This window comes from Prionailurus viverrinus, chromosome F2, assembly GCF_022837055.1.
Source record: "Prionailurus viverrinus isolate Anna chromosome F2, UM_Priviv_1.0, whole genome shotgun sequence".
Taxonomy (NCBI): domain Eukaryota; kingdom Metazoa; phylum Chordata; class Mammalia; order Carnivora; family Felidae; genus Prionailurus; species Prionailurus viverrinus.
In genome coordinates this window covers 67,191,199-67,206,736 of record NC_062578.1, presented here as the reverse complement: position 1 = coordinate 67,206,736, position 15,538 = coordinate 67,191,199, and the positions used below count along the sequence as shown (strand labels likewise).

General features: G+C 46.3%; 1 protein-coding gene across 1 annotated transcript in view; it reads left to right on the top strand.

The window, feature by feature from the left end:
- The window catches only part of ANXA13 (annexin A13), a 28,169-nt gene extending 13,134 nt beyond the window's left edge, over positions 1-15,035 (top strand). Inside the window, exons 4-10 of the mRNA XM_047842016.1 lie at positions 1,537-1,570; positions 1,676-1,755; positions 2,359-2,427; positions 3,079-3,180; positions 7,841-7,916; positions 11,251-11,363; positions 14,473-15,035. Coding sequence (XP_047697972.1) covers positions 1,537-1,570; positions 1,676-1,755; positions 2,359-2,427; positions 3,079-3,180; positions 7,841-7,916; positions 11,251-11,363; positions 14,473-14,592 — 594 coding nt within the window. The 3' untranslated portion in view covers positions 14,593-15,035. The remainder of the gene's footprint in view (positions 1-1,536; positions 1,571-1,675; positions 1,756-2,358; positions 2,428-3,078; positions 3,181-7,840; positions 7,917-11,250; positions 11,364-14,472) is intronic.
- The last annotated feature ends 503 nt before the right edge of the window (positions 15,036-15,538 follow it).

Here is a 15,538-nt window from a genome sequence, read left to right as displayed (position 1 = left end):
AGGAAACAGAAGCAGTGCTTGGAGCCAACAGCAAGGAAAAACTTCAACAGATCTCTGATGCTAAAACAATACTTTAAAAGCCTTGCATGTAGATGACCTTGGGTTGGTTCCTTCTGCTCAGTCTGTGGGGTCCAGCACATTTCTCCAAACCCCTGAACCCCTTTCCTCAGCATCCCTGGACTTCTTTTCTTTCCACAAGATAATAAAAACCCTCCATTTCAAGGAATTTTTGTTCAGGAAGGGTCAGCGAAGGAGGATGGTATCAGTCCGGTCCTGCAGTTATACGGTGTTCCCGGTCGAGGTCCCCCACCTTCCAGAAGCTCCACAGTCCCAGCCAGGAGGCGTCCAATATTAGGGTAATCAGCAGGCTGCCTTGCCAAGAAGGTTCTGATCATTATTTTTCTAATCTCACTTGACCACATGTGGTTCCCCCTCAGCCTAGTTTCTTTCAAGCCCTGCTCTCAAACAACAAACAAGCTCTCTTTCTCCCCCACAATCAAATCGATCTGACAATAAAAAGAAAAGTAGGGAGAGAGCAGGTCTTGGGTTCAGGCACATCCTGGAAGTGGGTTAGAAGGAGAAGAAAAGAAAGAGCTTCATGGACACAAGTGATCAGCTCCCACCAACTCCCACATCCTCCGGCCTCCCAGGCTCCCCCCGTCCCACTGTCCCCACTGCCTTTTCCCTGGCCTGCTGCTAACTCTTAAACAGTTTGCCAGTGAACATCTGGGGAACGCCTGCTCCTAGACACTGCTGGCCTAAATGTAAACTGAGGCAGCTCCTGACGGGGCCACTTAGCCTGAGTCATTGAAATACAAAGCACATCTTCCCAGTACACACCCCAGAGAGAAACTTGCAGCCCTGCACGCAGCACATTGTTTACTGCATGAAGCCTTGTGTCCAGCAGGGAAAAAATTGGAAGCAACCTGAATGTACATCCATCCGAGGCTCGCTAAATACACCGTGGCTTGCTGTAGGCCGGGACGTTTTGTATCCACCTAAAAAACACTAGGTGACTACAGATAAGCGTAGCTGGATCCCCAAGACACATTAGTGAGTGAAAAAATAAGTCCAAGAACGACACATACAGTATTCCACTTTGGAAACACATACACAAAACAATTCTATATGTTTTCAGTAGCACACCTATCTGTATACAAATGCAAGGACAAATGCTTGGGAAGATACCCACTGTGTGACACTAGCCACCTGAGTAGAGATGGGAGCGTGAGACGGAGTGAGGAGGCAGCAAAGTAAGACATTAGCTGAGCTGGGGTAGTTTTGCTTTTAACTAAGGAGAATGTATGCGTGTGTTTGGTGTGTGGTTTGAGATGTTTGCACCCGGGGGCTTCTTCACACCTCCAGGGACCCGCCCCAGGCCTAGGCCCTGAGCCATAGGATGGCTCTCTTTGGAGGAAGTCACGGAGGCATCCTGTGCCTGGAGACAGGTTCTGGCCATTTCCTTGTGTATCTCTGTGTCTCCTACTGATCAACCCCACCTTGGAGTATTGATTTTTGTTTTATTACCCTTCCTAGGAGATCATGGCCATTAAAGAAGCCTACCAAAGGTGTAAGTGACCTTTTGTTCTGACTTTGGATAAAGAATGTTCCTTTCAAAATACTTCTGGGAAATGAAATCATCTGCTTTCTCTCCTCCCTTTTTCTTCTTCGAAAGTGTTTGACAGGAGCCTTGAATCAGATGTCAAAGCTGATACAAGTGGAACCCTAAAGAAAATTCTGGTGTCCCTGCTACAGGTAAGATCAGGCCCACCAAGGGGAATATCTCCTTTGATCAACACAACTAATTACAGACCTTAATTGCATCTGTAAAATCTCTTTTTTATATTAACATAACATCGTGGGAGTGACAGCTTATATTCACAGGTCTTAGCCGCACTCAAGGGAAGGGGGTCATATAAGGGTCGGACCACTCAGGATTCTGCTGGCCACACAGGGCTCAGGTTAGAATTCAGAACCTTCCATGACCAAGTTTCAGGGTTCTTCAGCACTGGGAACCCCCGAGAGGTGAAATAAGATATTTTGAAAGGATCACTATTAGCTTTCCAATGGAGTCACTCCAGGGAACATCACGAGGTTGCTTTCAGCCTGCTTAGAGGTCAGTGGGGTTTGTAAGCCACCCTGGTTTCTAGGAGAAAAACTCAAGTGTTGTTTCAGAAGCTACCCTGCTTATCAGTTGTGCCTAAAGATGGCAGCAAAGAGCAACACTGCCACTTTGCCAGGTTCCATCTCCTCCAGACCACCCTTCTGCAATCACCCCCAGCTTTCCAGGACTTTCTCTTTTTGTTTTCTGTGGTCAAGTGGGAACTCAAGTTAATAACAACGTGTCAATTTTTCTAGGCTAATCGTGATGAAGGAGATGAGGTGGACAGAGATCTAGCTGGTCGGGATGCCAAGGATCTGTATGATGTAAGTGTGCAGATGCACCAGTCCCCGCCAATTCTTTGTCCTTTTTAAAGTTTCTTAGCACTATTTTCAACAAATATTCCTCTGTTTCATGCAAATGGGAGTTTCTTGAGAAATAAGTATGATCTTTAAAATATTTTCAATATATACAGTCTTTGTGAACCTGTAAGAATTGTTCCTATTCTTGGGGCGCCTTAGTGGCTCAGTCGGTTAAGTGTCCGACTTCGGCTCAGGTCATGATCTCACGGTTTGTGGGTTTGAGCCCCACGTCAGGCTCTGTGCTGACAGCTCAGAGCCCGGAGCCTGCTCCGGGTTCTGTCTCCCAATCTCTCTGCCCCTCCCTGGCTCACAGTCTGTCTCTCTCTCTCCCTCTCTCTCTCTCAAAAATAAATAAAAAATTAAAGAAAAAAAGAGAATTGTTCCTATTCTTGCATTTCAGAGTTTACTGCTTCAGGCCCATTTTGGAACAAGGAAGGTATAAATATTATAAATAGATGTGTGAAGTAAACTCTCAGGTATAGTGCTTAGTTGATCAATTTGACTTCTATTCAGTGCATATTTTCTAACTGCCTGTAAGCAAGGCCTGGTCATAGAACAGTATATTCAGTCTTTTACGCAAAAGGCTTTTCCATAATGTTTGCATTTGTCCTGCAGGCAGGGGAGGACCGCTGGGGCACTGATGAGCTTGCCTTCAATGAAGTCTTGGCCAAGAGGAGCCACAAGCAATTACGGGCCACCTTTCAAGCCTACCAGATTGTAAGTAAACAAGCACCAGGGAAATGGAGTTCACACCAAAACTACTATTTCCAAAAGAAGTCCAGATCAGGGATAAGGAACTGTGGGGGTGTTTTACAACAGCAGCTCTTGATCAGAGATGATTTTGCTTCTTCCCCACCTCAAGGAATAATTGGTGATATCTGGAAACATTTGGGTTGTCACCTTGGGTGTTGGGGAGGCAACGCTAAGAACATCTAGTAGGTCAAGGCTATTATACATCCTACAACAGGACAGCCCCGCAACAAAGGCTTATCCAGCCCCAAATGTAGTGCCAAGGTTGGGAACCCCTGCTTAACAGCAGAGGCTAGGAAAACAGAGGAGTGTCAAGGTGAAGAGCAAAGCCCTAGAGTCAACATCCAGGTTCAAATCCATGTCCTATCACTGGCAGACTCTCTGTCCTCATTTGTAAAATGGGACAATAATCTTCATCGTCACACCCTCTTGGGCTTCTTTCAAGAGTTAAATAATATAGAGGAGCCCCAATGGCTCAGTCGGTTAAGCGTCTGACTTGAGCTCAGGTCATGATTTCACTGTTCATGATGAGTTCGGGGCCCCGCGTCGGGCTCTGTGCTGACAGCTCGGAGACTGGAGCCTGCTTAGGATTCTGTGTCTCCCTCTCTCTCCGCCCCTCCCCTACTCATGCTCTGTCTCTCTCTGTCTTTCTCTCAAAAATAAACATTTAAAAAAAGTTAAATAATAAATGTAAAAGGCTCAGAATAGTACCTGGCGTGTGGTAAGCACACAAATGTTCTCTCTTACTATTATTCCAGTTTATAGTTGGGTTAACAGAGTGCCTACCACTCCCAAGACAGATGAGATATACCTCAGAGATACTCCTGAAAAGATGTGTATAAATTGCTGTTTACAATTATTTTTTATTTGATGATAATCTTAAGCCAACAAGATGAATTAGTTACTTCAAAGCATTTAGTGGTGAGTCCTTCCTTGAAAATCAGTCTTTCATTGCAAGAAGCCTTTTGTGGAGTATCAGATTTTTTTGGTCTCCTATTTTATATTTGTAGAGTGCTTTTAACTATTCAAAGCACTTCTGTGCCCTGTATCTCATTCCAATTTCACAACAATCCTGTAACGGTAATGTCGGCTAAGCAGCCATTGTTACCTACAACTGCTGGACAAGGAAAGTCTGTTATGAGTAAGGCGCCATCTGTAACTTATCAGGACCACACAGCAAGCCGGTAGCAGAAAGTGGATGAGAACAGCAAGATTCCCCAGCCCGAGCTTCTACCTCGGCGGGAGCTGGCCACTCCTCACTCGAAATAGCATTTCCTATGTGTTGCCAGCAGATGAAAAGACAATAAAGCTTGGGAATTTTATCATTACTGTATATAAGCCTGGAGGGCCTTTTGCTTTCAAATCATGCCCAGAGTCATGATCAAAGCCAGCTGACCCTGCGTTCCTCTGGCCTCTGCTCCTGGAACGGGGTAGACTCTGAGCTGGAAGACTTCTCCATGACCTACACCCTCTTCCCACGTGGCTGGGGCCATGATTGGAGTTTCTGGGGATGGCTGCCATTGGTGATCACTGTGGAAACACACATACATGTTAGCGTGCATGTGTGCATGTGTGCGTGTGTGTGTGTGTATACATGAACTGCTAACGACCTACAAGGATATTCTCCAGGCCAGTTGTTCTCAAAATTAATCCCCAAATAGCATCAGTATCACTTGCGAACATGTTAAAAATGAGAATTCTCTTATTTAAAGAGAGAGAGAGAGAGAGAGAGAGAGAGAGAGAGAGAGAGGGGCACCTGGGTGGTTCAGTTGGTTAAGAGTCCAACTCTTGATTTCGGCTCTGGTCATGATGTTATGGTTGGTAGGTTCGACCCCCGCATTAGGCTCCATGCTAACAGTGCAGAGTCTGTTTGGGATTCTCTCTTTCAGCCTCTCACTCTGCCCCTCCCCTGCTGTCTCTCCCTCAAAATAAATAAACTTAAAAAAAAAGAGAGAGGGAATGCTCAGCCCCCCACCCTGGACCTACTGAATCAGAGGGAGTCCTAGAGTGTATGTTTCAACAAGTCTTTCCAGTGATTCTGGTGCCTGTTAAAATCGCAAAGGTCTGCTCTAGACTGCTAGCTCTATGAGCCAGAGCAAGTCATTAAGGATTCCGGACCTCAGTTTCCCCAACTGTCAAACAGGGATAACGATGGTACTGACTTCATAGGGTTAGTAAAGATTAATGAATTAATAGAAATAAAGTGCTAAAAATAAAGTGCTGGCATGCCATAGGTGTTCAGTAAACACCAGCAACTGTCAGTTGTCTCCTTATGTGAACCAACAAAGCCCAAATGGACAATAAAATAATTGACTGATTTAGTGATTCTTTACATGAAACTAGCTCTAAAATGCTACCTGTTCCTCTATTCCCAAAACTTCCCCAGAACACCATCTGTTTTGATTCTTATCACTGATTTTTGTGGGTTCACCCTGATCTCATGACCCTAGTTCATAAGTTTTCACAAGGGTCTCTGGCTAAAAGCAATAAACCGCTAGCATGAGATCATGGGAGTCTATTACGTTGCGTAGCTTGCCCTGGCATAGAGATGAATTTTTATTTTTGGCATGAAAACGTTAGGGTTTTGCCCTCTAAGCTTGAGTCTTAACTACTAACGCTCCCAGAAATCCTCACCAAGAAACTGCGTTTGCGGCCCTGCTACACCAGGCAGGAATATCACCGTCCCGAAGGTGACCAAACATGAAAGGCTTGTGCAGCTATAAAGCTGAAGGAAGTTCCCTACGCAGGGCTTAGTATGAATTGTAGGTACACATACCCACAGCGCAGGCACACTGCGTCCCCACCGCGTCAGTCACCACTTCTCTCCTGTCCTCTATGTGTTCCTGAGCTTGTTCCAGAGCCTCTAGTCCTGTACCTTCTGTGGCCAAACCCAGAGGGCATAGGCTTCTGCTATGAGAATGCTGTCACTATGGGTGAATAGGTTTTGAAAGAAAGAAATGTCTCCCCTATTCTTCTAGTAATCTCCCTACGGTCAACGCTACCTGGTAACGAGAGGCCTTTGAGGCTTGTGTGGAATCTACCCCAGTGATGTTTTTTGTACTAAGATCAGAAAACCTGATCTGTCTAAAGAGCCCCCTAAGAATTAAGTGTTCGGGGAACTGAAGTGAAAAGCCTGCCATTTGCAAAGGAGATTCACTTGGGCCAGTCGATTGTTTTCCATTTGTGTTCTCTGGAGCCCCGGGAGGTGCCTTGGTAGCTACCAGGAGGGGAATGTGGGCAGGAGATTGATAGAGAAGAGGGGGCAATGTGAACAGTGCCCCCTGGAGTTGTGTGGCAAAAAGACTGAGAAAGCAGAAACCTGGCAATGCTGTCCCAGCACTAACAATAGAAACAGAAAGTGGTTTAAAGTGAGGATTATTTTTTTAGTAAATGCAGACCCGTGTGAACAAGATGTCCTCTTGAAATGCAATCTCAGCCTACAGAACAAGAACGCTGTTCATGGGAAAGTGGTACCAGTCCCTTTCGAAACACCAGCTCCCACATCAAACCCAAGAGAGGCCAGGAGCAACTAAGGAAGGGACAGAACTGAAAGCCCCCAGCCAATCCCCACCGTCTACGTCCCTTACCCACCCACACCAGACCTCTAGGTGTCAAACCACGACAAGGAGACCGAGAAACCTCATTACATCTCGACCTCTCCCCCCCCCCCCCCCACATCAATTGTGCGTGCATCACAAAGGCTATTTTGTTTACTAGTGTTTTCAGAATAAACTACATACACTCGACTGGTGTGTCCTCAAAGGCCCCAACTATTTATGGAACCACCGTTTTGTCATAGCCTCAAAAAATAACTTCTAAGAAAGAAGTTTCTGTATTCTTAATGCTTAACTGCACTTCCCCAAACCCAACAAAGAGTTCTCCTTTCTTTTATTTGCCTGCCCTGAGTTTGGCCCAGGTGGTACTTGCATTAAGCATTGTCACAATACACTCTGAACTTCAGCTTCTGTAAATATTTGGAAAGAAACCCAGCGTGTAATGCTGTGCAGAGTGATATGTGAGCCGGTGGTGAATATAGGATCATTTAGAATCACCCCCAGAGTGAAGGAAAGTGACGTTTTGACATGGTCAGCCCCCTGGCTTCCAGCCCACGCAGCCCCGTTCTATCAAAAACGTTGGACCAAGTCCTTACTGTGAACTTCACAGCCTGTACTACTTATGTCACCCAAACTGTGGGTGGCTGAGTCCCCAGTCCCAGGACGTGGGAGATGAGAAAAGTGTGGGTAAGATGATTAATAACCACAACCTCCTAGAGAATTGGAAATGAAAAGAATTTTAAGAACATATTGGAAACTAAACTATTATAGAGATGTAAAGAATTATTTTACAATATATATTCATTGTTCTTCTACTCCCAACTTTACAGGTGAGGAAACTGAGGCCAAGGGAATTGTCCTGATCCAAGGAAGGGATCAAATCCATTAGGGGTCAAAAGTCATCAGCCATAAGAGCCCCCACTCAAATGTAAGGCACGGAGCAGGATAGGTTCCTTAAAGTCACGTGACCAAATCTGGAAGAGTTTAGTGCTTTTTGTAGACAAGTGACCCCAGGAGTGCCAAAGCCAAGAGCAAGACCTGTGATAATGGCTGGCCTTTGATTGTCCTTCCAGCTCATCAACAAAGACATCGAAGAGGCCATTGAAGCAGAAACGTCGGGAGACGTGCAGAAGGCCTACTTAACTCTTGGTAAAGTAAACCTAGCAGAGTCCCTGACTTAGGGTGGGCTCCCTGGAATCAGGCTCGGAGTCGGAGGTTTGCATGTGGGAAGACTTTAGGGAATAGTTCGGGAACAACACACCTCAGCAGCATTGGGTAAGGGAGAGAGTAAGCATGACACAGCTGTAATGGGGGGCGGGGGCTTTGCTGGTCCCCCATGGAGCCCTGGAGCCAGGAGGCAAGGGGGCAAGGTGTTTAAACCACACACCAAGCAACCGGTGGATGCTGGCCGCAACCCCGGAGCATCTGCAATGGTGGGTAAGGCAGGGCCTTGGAGGGCCATTCCTGGGGAGGGACTCAGCTGTGAGCAGCCAGTAGGCCGCAGATGGAATGAGTGCATTGGTCCCAAAGAGGGCCTCTGGGCGATGCATCATGGCATCCACTACAGTCTCATTAAGATCGTGGGTCGACGAGAAGAGCATCTGTCAACAGGCTGCAGCATTGTCTAGTCTCAGGGAGCCATACGTGGTTCAGCCAGGTTTCCAACCTATGAACAAGTTTTTGCATATGCCTGATGGCTCGAGGGTGTTCTTTTCCACTTGATGCCCTTCAACATTTAGAATGAATGAGGTCTCTTGAGAAAGAGTGGGGAGGGAGACCAGATCTTTATTGTGCCAAGCGAGCACACCAGCACCTTCTCTCCAGGTGTTGCCCATAGGCAGGAAAGAGCGGAGAGACGGGCATGGGGCTGTGTCTGGCAGGCTCCTTTCTTCCTTTCTGCAAGCCCCGGAATGAAGCCATTGTCCATTGTCCATACTCTCCTGTGGCGAGGAGTCGAGGGCACCATCTCAAATAGCACAAGAAACGGAAAGACGGGTCCCCGGAAGAGGAAGAATTGAAAAAGTAGTCCTGGAAGTTAAAAAATGTGCTCTATCTGCCAAACTTTTTGTTTTGCTTTTTGTGGGGCTTTAAAAAAAATTTTTAAACAATGTCAGCAATTGATTTTTTTTAGTCCGTCCTCATTTTGCATTCAAATTAGCAGGGCCTCGACTAATTTGACCTCTACCATGGTGTAGAGAGGCCTAAACATCCCTAGTGTCACTCCTGACCCCAACTGGACATACAGGGACAACTGTCCTTGGGGCTTAAAAGATGAGTCTCTTAAGTAAATGGAGAGATCCACTAACAGCCTGACCCAAAGGCTCCAAATTCTTCCTTTCTGTGCTGGCAGTGCAAAGAATCAGGAAAATACCAGAGTTCAGTCAGAAGATTATACCAATGATGATAAACCACTATCAATATTATTAACAGTAACAAAGCCATTCAACTGTTTAATATTTAGTTAGCACCTACCCGGGCTGGGGGTTGCGCTTGGTGAGGGGATCAGAGGTAAATAGGTCCAGTTCTTGCTCTTAGGAAGTTTCAAGTCCATGGTGGAAACAAACAAATCAGCAGATTAGGTTACAGTAAAGATAAAAACAAAAACAACCAGAGTGAGGAGGGTACAGAGGAAGGAACGGCCACATCCCTGGAGACGGGGAACATAAAATGCAGGACTTAGGTATGCTCCGGTGGTAGGAAACTTCAAAGTGATTAGAAACGACCTTAAGTATAAACCACACACGCTGTAGAGCATGACTTTACAGTTGTATTTTCGAGACACTTCCCACCCCCACTCATACCTGACTCATAAAGATGCCGGTTTACGGTTCAATTTGAGACCAAATGACTCCTACCACTTGCATGCTCTGGGGCAGCACTTTTCCAGTGGGCTCCAGGGCCCACCTGCACCAGAACCACCTATAGAGAGGTGTGTGAAAATACAGATTCCTGGGCCCCATCTCAGGCTCCCTATTAGAATCTCCAAGAATGGAGCCCAGAAGCCGCACTTTTACAAGCTCCCCAAGGGATTGTCTTCTCCTCATGATGGCTGGCTATCCTGCCTTCCAGATACCACAGGGTATATGCCCACATTTTCCCTGGCTAGCCCCATCCAGACTCTTGAGGGATTCCTTCGGCAGCTAACAACAGACCTTATTCACCAGGCATAGATTGCATACAATAGAAAAGCTGAGAATTCTCTTCCCAGGACATCAGGAAGAAGGAATGTCAGGGGAGAAGACACCTATGAAGGGTTGGAACACACGGACATTAGGCATTTCAGCATCAACGTGTCCTGCCTGGGAGGGGGTCTTAAGTGAGTCTCAAGTATGCCACTCCCCAAATTGACAGGCTCCCCCCACCAACCACCACCAATCCAGCAGCTTTTTGGATTGTTCTCAGGATAAAGAGGTCAGACACCTGGGGCTGGGCTTTTCTGTTCTCCTGAAACTCTGGTGGCTTCCACATGTCCTATAAAAGAGACAGACCCCCCACCTAGATGCTACTTCCCTAATCCTGTTCCCTTCCAGTTCTCAGAAGCATCAATCATATAGGCAATTACATAGAAAACAAGAGTTCCCATCCCAGGACATATCAAGGATGCACATCCCACACTTACGCTCAATGTATTACTTGCTATCAATCACTAACATCAAAAATGTTAAGTGTTCTAGGTAAATGCCAACACCTAAAGAGTAAATGATTCGTTTCCCCAAAGTGTTTGTCCTGATGGGCCCCCCTAAGCATGGGAGGAGGGGAGAGAAACAATGATTTCTCCCCAGGAGTAGAGAGGCACTGTGCTTCACTAATCTGTGGATGAGATCAAAGCTGGCAGGCAAGGGGAGGACCAGAAAAGAGCAGCTAGCAAGAACACAGGAAGGTGGCCTATAGACAGCATCAAACATTTCATGAGGCCGCATCCCAGATGGAGAGCTCAGACTGTGGGGCACTTGGAAAAGATTCCAAGATGAAACTCACCGAGCAAACCAGTGAGGAAAAACAAAGGGCGGGAAAGATGTTTAGCACATCCTGGCGGCAGTCCAGCTGAGTGAGTCTTCGAGATTCTGAAGTTTTATTACAGCAGAGTCCCCAGCCAATCTGTATTTCCCCTCTGAACCCAACGCCAGCATCAGAGATTTCATTCAGATAAGAAAAGTTACTCCTGCTGGTAAGAACCATGAACTTGGCAGGGAAAGCCTGAGGGTGGCCGCAGCGTTCCTCCTCCCCTGAAGGGTCTTCAGGGACCAGCAGAGGGGTTTTGACTCAGTTCTTGGTTGAAGAGCCCAGGTGCCCTGACCCGGGGGAATCTTCCAGATCCCACTAGAGTGTGAAGTCTGCTCCTTTCAAACACCTGTCTCACAACTGAGTCAGCTCCAAGGACAGCCAGGTGATACGGGGGGCCAGCTCCGTTCTTTCAGAGGGTCTCCATGTTCTTCAACAACATGTAAAAGCCTCACCTTCTCTTGTCCCTCGTCCTGCCCAGTGAGGTGTGCCCGGGACCAGGAGGGCTATTTTGCTGACCGTCTGTACAAGTCCATGAAGGGTGCAGGCACCGATGAGGAGACACTAATTCACATCATCGTGACCAGGGCTGAGGTAAGACACACTCCACTCCCAGCACGTGGGCCACCACTTCTCTTTTGGCCACCGCTGATGTCATCAACAAAGCTTTTCTTAAGGGTTTATTTACAGAAAAAGTGAAACAGAGACAGCCCTCGCCTTCCCAGACTTTGTGGAAGACCTTGTGCCATGCTTCAATCTGTTTCTTTTTATAAAAATACAATAATGATAGTTGCTTCTATTTTTGCCATGTGTGGCTCCAGAGAGCTCGGGGCCTGTGCAGGGGGACCTGGGGGAGTGCAGCCCACGCTCGGCTCCACGGTAAGGAAGACGAACCAGAGACGCTGAAAGGATGGGGACGGACGAGGTCACCCAGCAGCAGAGACAATGAGCAAATGACTGCCTCGCTCCCCAGCCAGGCCTTTAATTAAACACACCACAGAAGCACAGCTTTGCACAAAAGACACATCAGTACAAGACAGTATTTCTCAACCTTTTTAAAAAAATTTTTTATTGTTTATTTACTTTTGAGAGAGAGAGACAAAGCACGAGCAGGGGAGGGGCAGAGAGAGAGAGAGAGAGAGAGAAAGAGAGAGAGACAGATCCTGAAACAGGCCTCAGGTTCCGAGCTGTCAGCACAGAGCCCGATGCGGGGCTCAAACTCACGAATCGCAACATCACGACCTGAGCAGAAGTCTGATGCTTAACCGACTGAGCCACCCAGGCGTCCCTCAACCTTTTTTAAAATTATTAGTAGTAATCGTCCCACTAAGGAGACTTTTGGGGCCCAGTTTTTTCCTAACTGCCACTCCCCCCAAAACATGAACACCACAGAGGGACTTTGTATCTGTTTATGTTCCGTTTACACATATTCTGTCATATTCTGTATGTATATATTGTGTTCTGTAAATACATCTATAGATTCTGTTCTGTATGTATGTGCGCGCGCGCGTGTGTGTGTGTGTGCCCGCACGCGCTTTGACATAAAAAGATTAAGGTTCTTTTCACCCTCTAAGAATGCATTTTTGCCCTGTTGGGAGCGATATCGCCCACCTTTGGGAATGCATGACTGTAAGAAAGAGGGAGATGAGCACCCACGGCCTGTGAGCAGCTGTCGAGATTCAGCACTGATGCTCTGGCACACGGGTCACAGAGGGAAGGAGGGACAAGTGAAGGGGAAATGGCATCTCGACCACAGTGGGAGAAGCCTTGGAGAATGAAGTGTAACTGAGCACTTGAAAAACCACAAACATCTTCCCTCAAAAAAAAAAAAAATTGTTAAATGAAGGGGGACAGATCCCAACCCAAATCCTGGCCCATGGCTTTGACAAATAATACTTAACATCTGACACCATTTTTAAATATAACTTAGCAACAAGACCGTTCTTTCGTTTTTATTTCTATTCCAGGAATTTCTCCTCCCCCTCCACTGTTCATAGTTTTCTTCTGGCTTACTGTCTGTTTCCCTTGCTCTCCCTTCCTTCCCTTCCCCATCTCTCTGCCACTCTCCTGAGTTCTCTCCTCCACTGTCTCTCCAGATCTCCATGGTCTCTGTCTCTCTGTCTCTTAGCAAGCCATCCCCATCCCCCCATGCTCCTGCCAAAGTCTCAAGAGATTCTGAGGCTCATAGAAGCATGTGCAACACGGAGCAGGGTGGGGATTCTGAAAGACCCCAGAGGGTTGGAACCTTCTGGAGGGCCCACCAGAGCTCTGTCCCATCTTAGTATTGGCCACATGTCCTGGGATAGTTTAGGAGACTAAGCATCTCCTTGGAATGCTTCAGGCCCAGCCAGATATATTGGCTATACCCTAATCTCCCCAAAGCCCCATAATCCTAGAACAGAACCCCAGTGTGCCCCATCCCACCCCCGCACTGACCCACACCGTCCTGCCCCCTCCCCCAGCCAAGTAGCGGACAAGTCGGGGGACAGGGAGGGGGCACAGGCAACATCCTGCCGGAGTCTCCCTCCTGCTCAGCATCCGCTTGGCACAATCCTTCATTCCCCTGCCTTCTGTTCTCATCTTCTTTCTTAGTTCATCCCTCCAACTGGGGCAGGAGGAAAAGAACCAGAAGGCTGAATGATGGGTTGTGGATCTGTCTGGAATGCACGATAGAGTCTAAAGTTTTAAAAATTATAAAAAGAACACAACTCCTGGTTCAAGAGAGCGCTCTGCTTCTTTTACGAGACACACTGCGTTCTCTCTGTACTTACATCTTTTCTGTTGCCAGTATTGTCTCCCTCACTAGGTTCTAAGAATATCTGGAGCGGAACAATCTTCTTATTTGTTTTTCTTCTGAGTCCTCTGCCCATTTCCAGCACCCAGGTTTTTCAAGCTTTCAATGAATTAGGTCGAAAATAAGTCCTACAAATTGGTATCGATTTGAATTTTATTGATTGGCATTAATGGTCTTGCTGACCAGGGTACAAGAAGGAAAAAAAAAAGCTTCATTTCAAATCTCTGTGTTGATAATTTTCTTAACCTTATACCAAGAGTCAGCAAATTGTGACCTGCAGGTGGGCCTGTTTTTATATAGGCTTGCTACCTAAGAATGATTCGTTTTTATTTTTTTATTTTATTTTTTTTTTAATTTTTTTTTTCAACGTTTATTTTTGGGACAGAGAGAGACAGAGCATGAATGGGGGAGGGGCAGAGAGAGAGGGAGACACAGATCGGAAGCAGGCTCCAGGCTCTGAGCCATCAGCCCAGAGCCCGACGCGGGGCTCGAACTCACGGACCGCGAGATCGTGACGGGGCTGAAGTCGGACGCTTAACCGACTGCGCCACCCAGGCGCCCTAAGAATGATTCGTTTTTAAATGACTGTAAAAAACTCAAGGGAAAAATATTTTGTAATACATAAAAATCATCTGAAACTCAAGTTTTTGTGTCCATAAATAAATTTATACTGGTATATATATATATATATATATATATATTCACCTCTGTAACCGGAGCTAGACTCAGCTTTCCTTTTCCCATCCATAAAATAATAGTAATAATAGTGATACCCCCTACCTCCAAGGGTTGTGTTGAGGCATACATGAGCAAATGAGTGTAATGTATTCAGAACAGTGCCCACCTGCATTCATAGTGAACACCCTATAGATGTCCTTGTCCTCACTGCTGTCATCATTTCTCCTACAGGTGGACCTTCAGGGGATAAAGGCAAAGTTCCAAGAGAAGTATCAGAAGTCTCTGTCTGACATGGTTTGCTCAGACACGTCTGGGGACTTCCAGAAACTGCTGGTGGCCCTCTTGCACTAAAGCAAGCCAGAGCAGTGGAAGGACAGGGAGGAGCCACCTTTGTCAAGAGCCCATTTCAAACCAGATTTGCAAATGTGACTCCAGCACAAAAAGTACTGAAGAGTTCTGGCTTATTTTCTTGCCAGCTTGAATACTGTAGCCAGGCCAAGCTGTTTAGGTGAAGGGCAGCAGCCTCAAGACACTTGTGCAGGTCACCCTGAATGCTGGCTTAGCAAGTATCTGAGCTGCCTTTCAGCTTTCCTTTAGCGTGGCAACCTGAATGCTTTCTGAGCACAAATGAAATTTGCAGTTGATGAAAACACTATACTTGTAATAAAACATTCAGAAGAGTATGTATCAAATAGAGGCGGGTAAAGACTGAATGGTTAAGGTACAGGGAAGACAAAATTAACCAATTCATCAGTGTTCCTTCTGTGCATTCAATCTCAAATGCTCAATGTTAATTAAAGTGGATTATGCCCCATCAGCTGCTTTTCCAAAGACTGGGTTGATTCGTTTTGGCTCTTGTCCTGGAAGTATATGACTTGTGAAATTCAAACATATGTGGGAAATGCATATAACAACTTTAATTAATAACCACCAAAGATAACAATCAAGGCTAGCAGTAAGGAAACAATTGAGGTGCCCGTGTGGAATGTAACTAGGGGTAAGATTCATGGCTACCTTGTATAAATGGTTCTTCTTATTTCTCTAGACATTTGACCCACTTGAGCCTTACCTCTGATCTTCAAATACAATTAGGCTGGGCATGGTGCCAACAGGATCAAGGTCAATGGTCTGACTCTCAAATGGATTGGTTCCACACCAATAGAATCTCTGTTCAAGATGTTTGTCTCACAGCCATGACTTACTAGATGTAGAGGGGTCTGTCAAGAGAACATGGACACTTTGATCCAATAATTACAGTTATCATTCATTGAGCGATTATTTGTGTCTGGCACTGCTC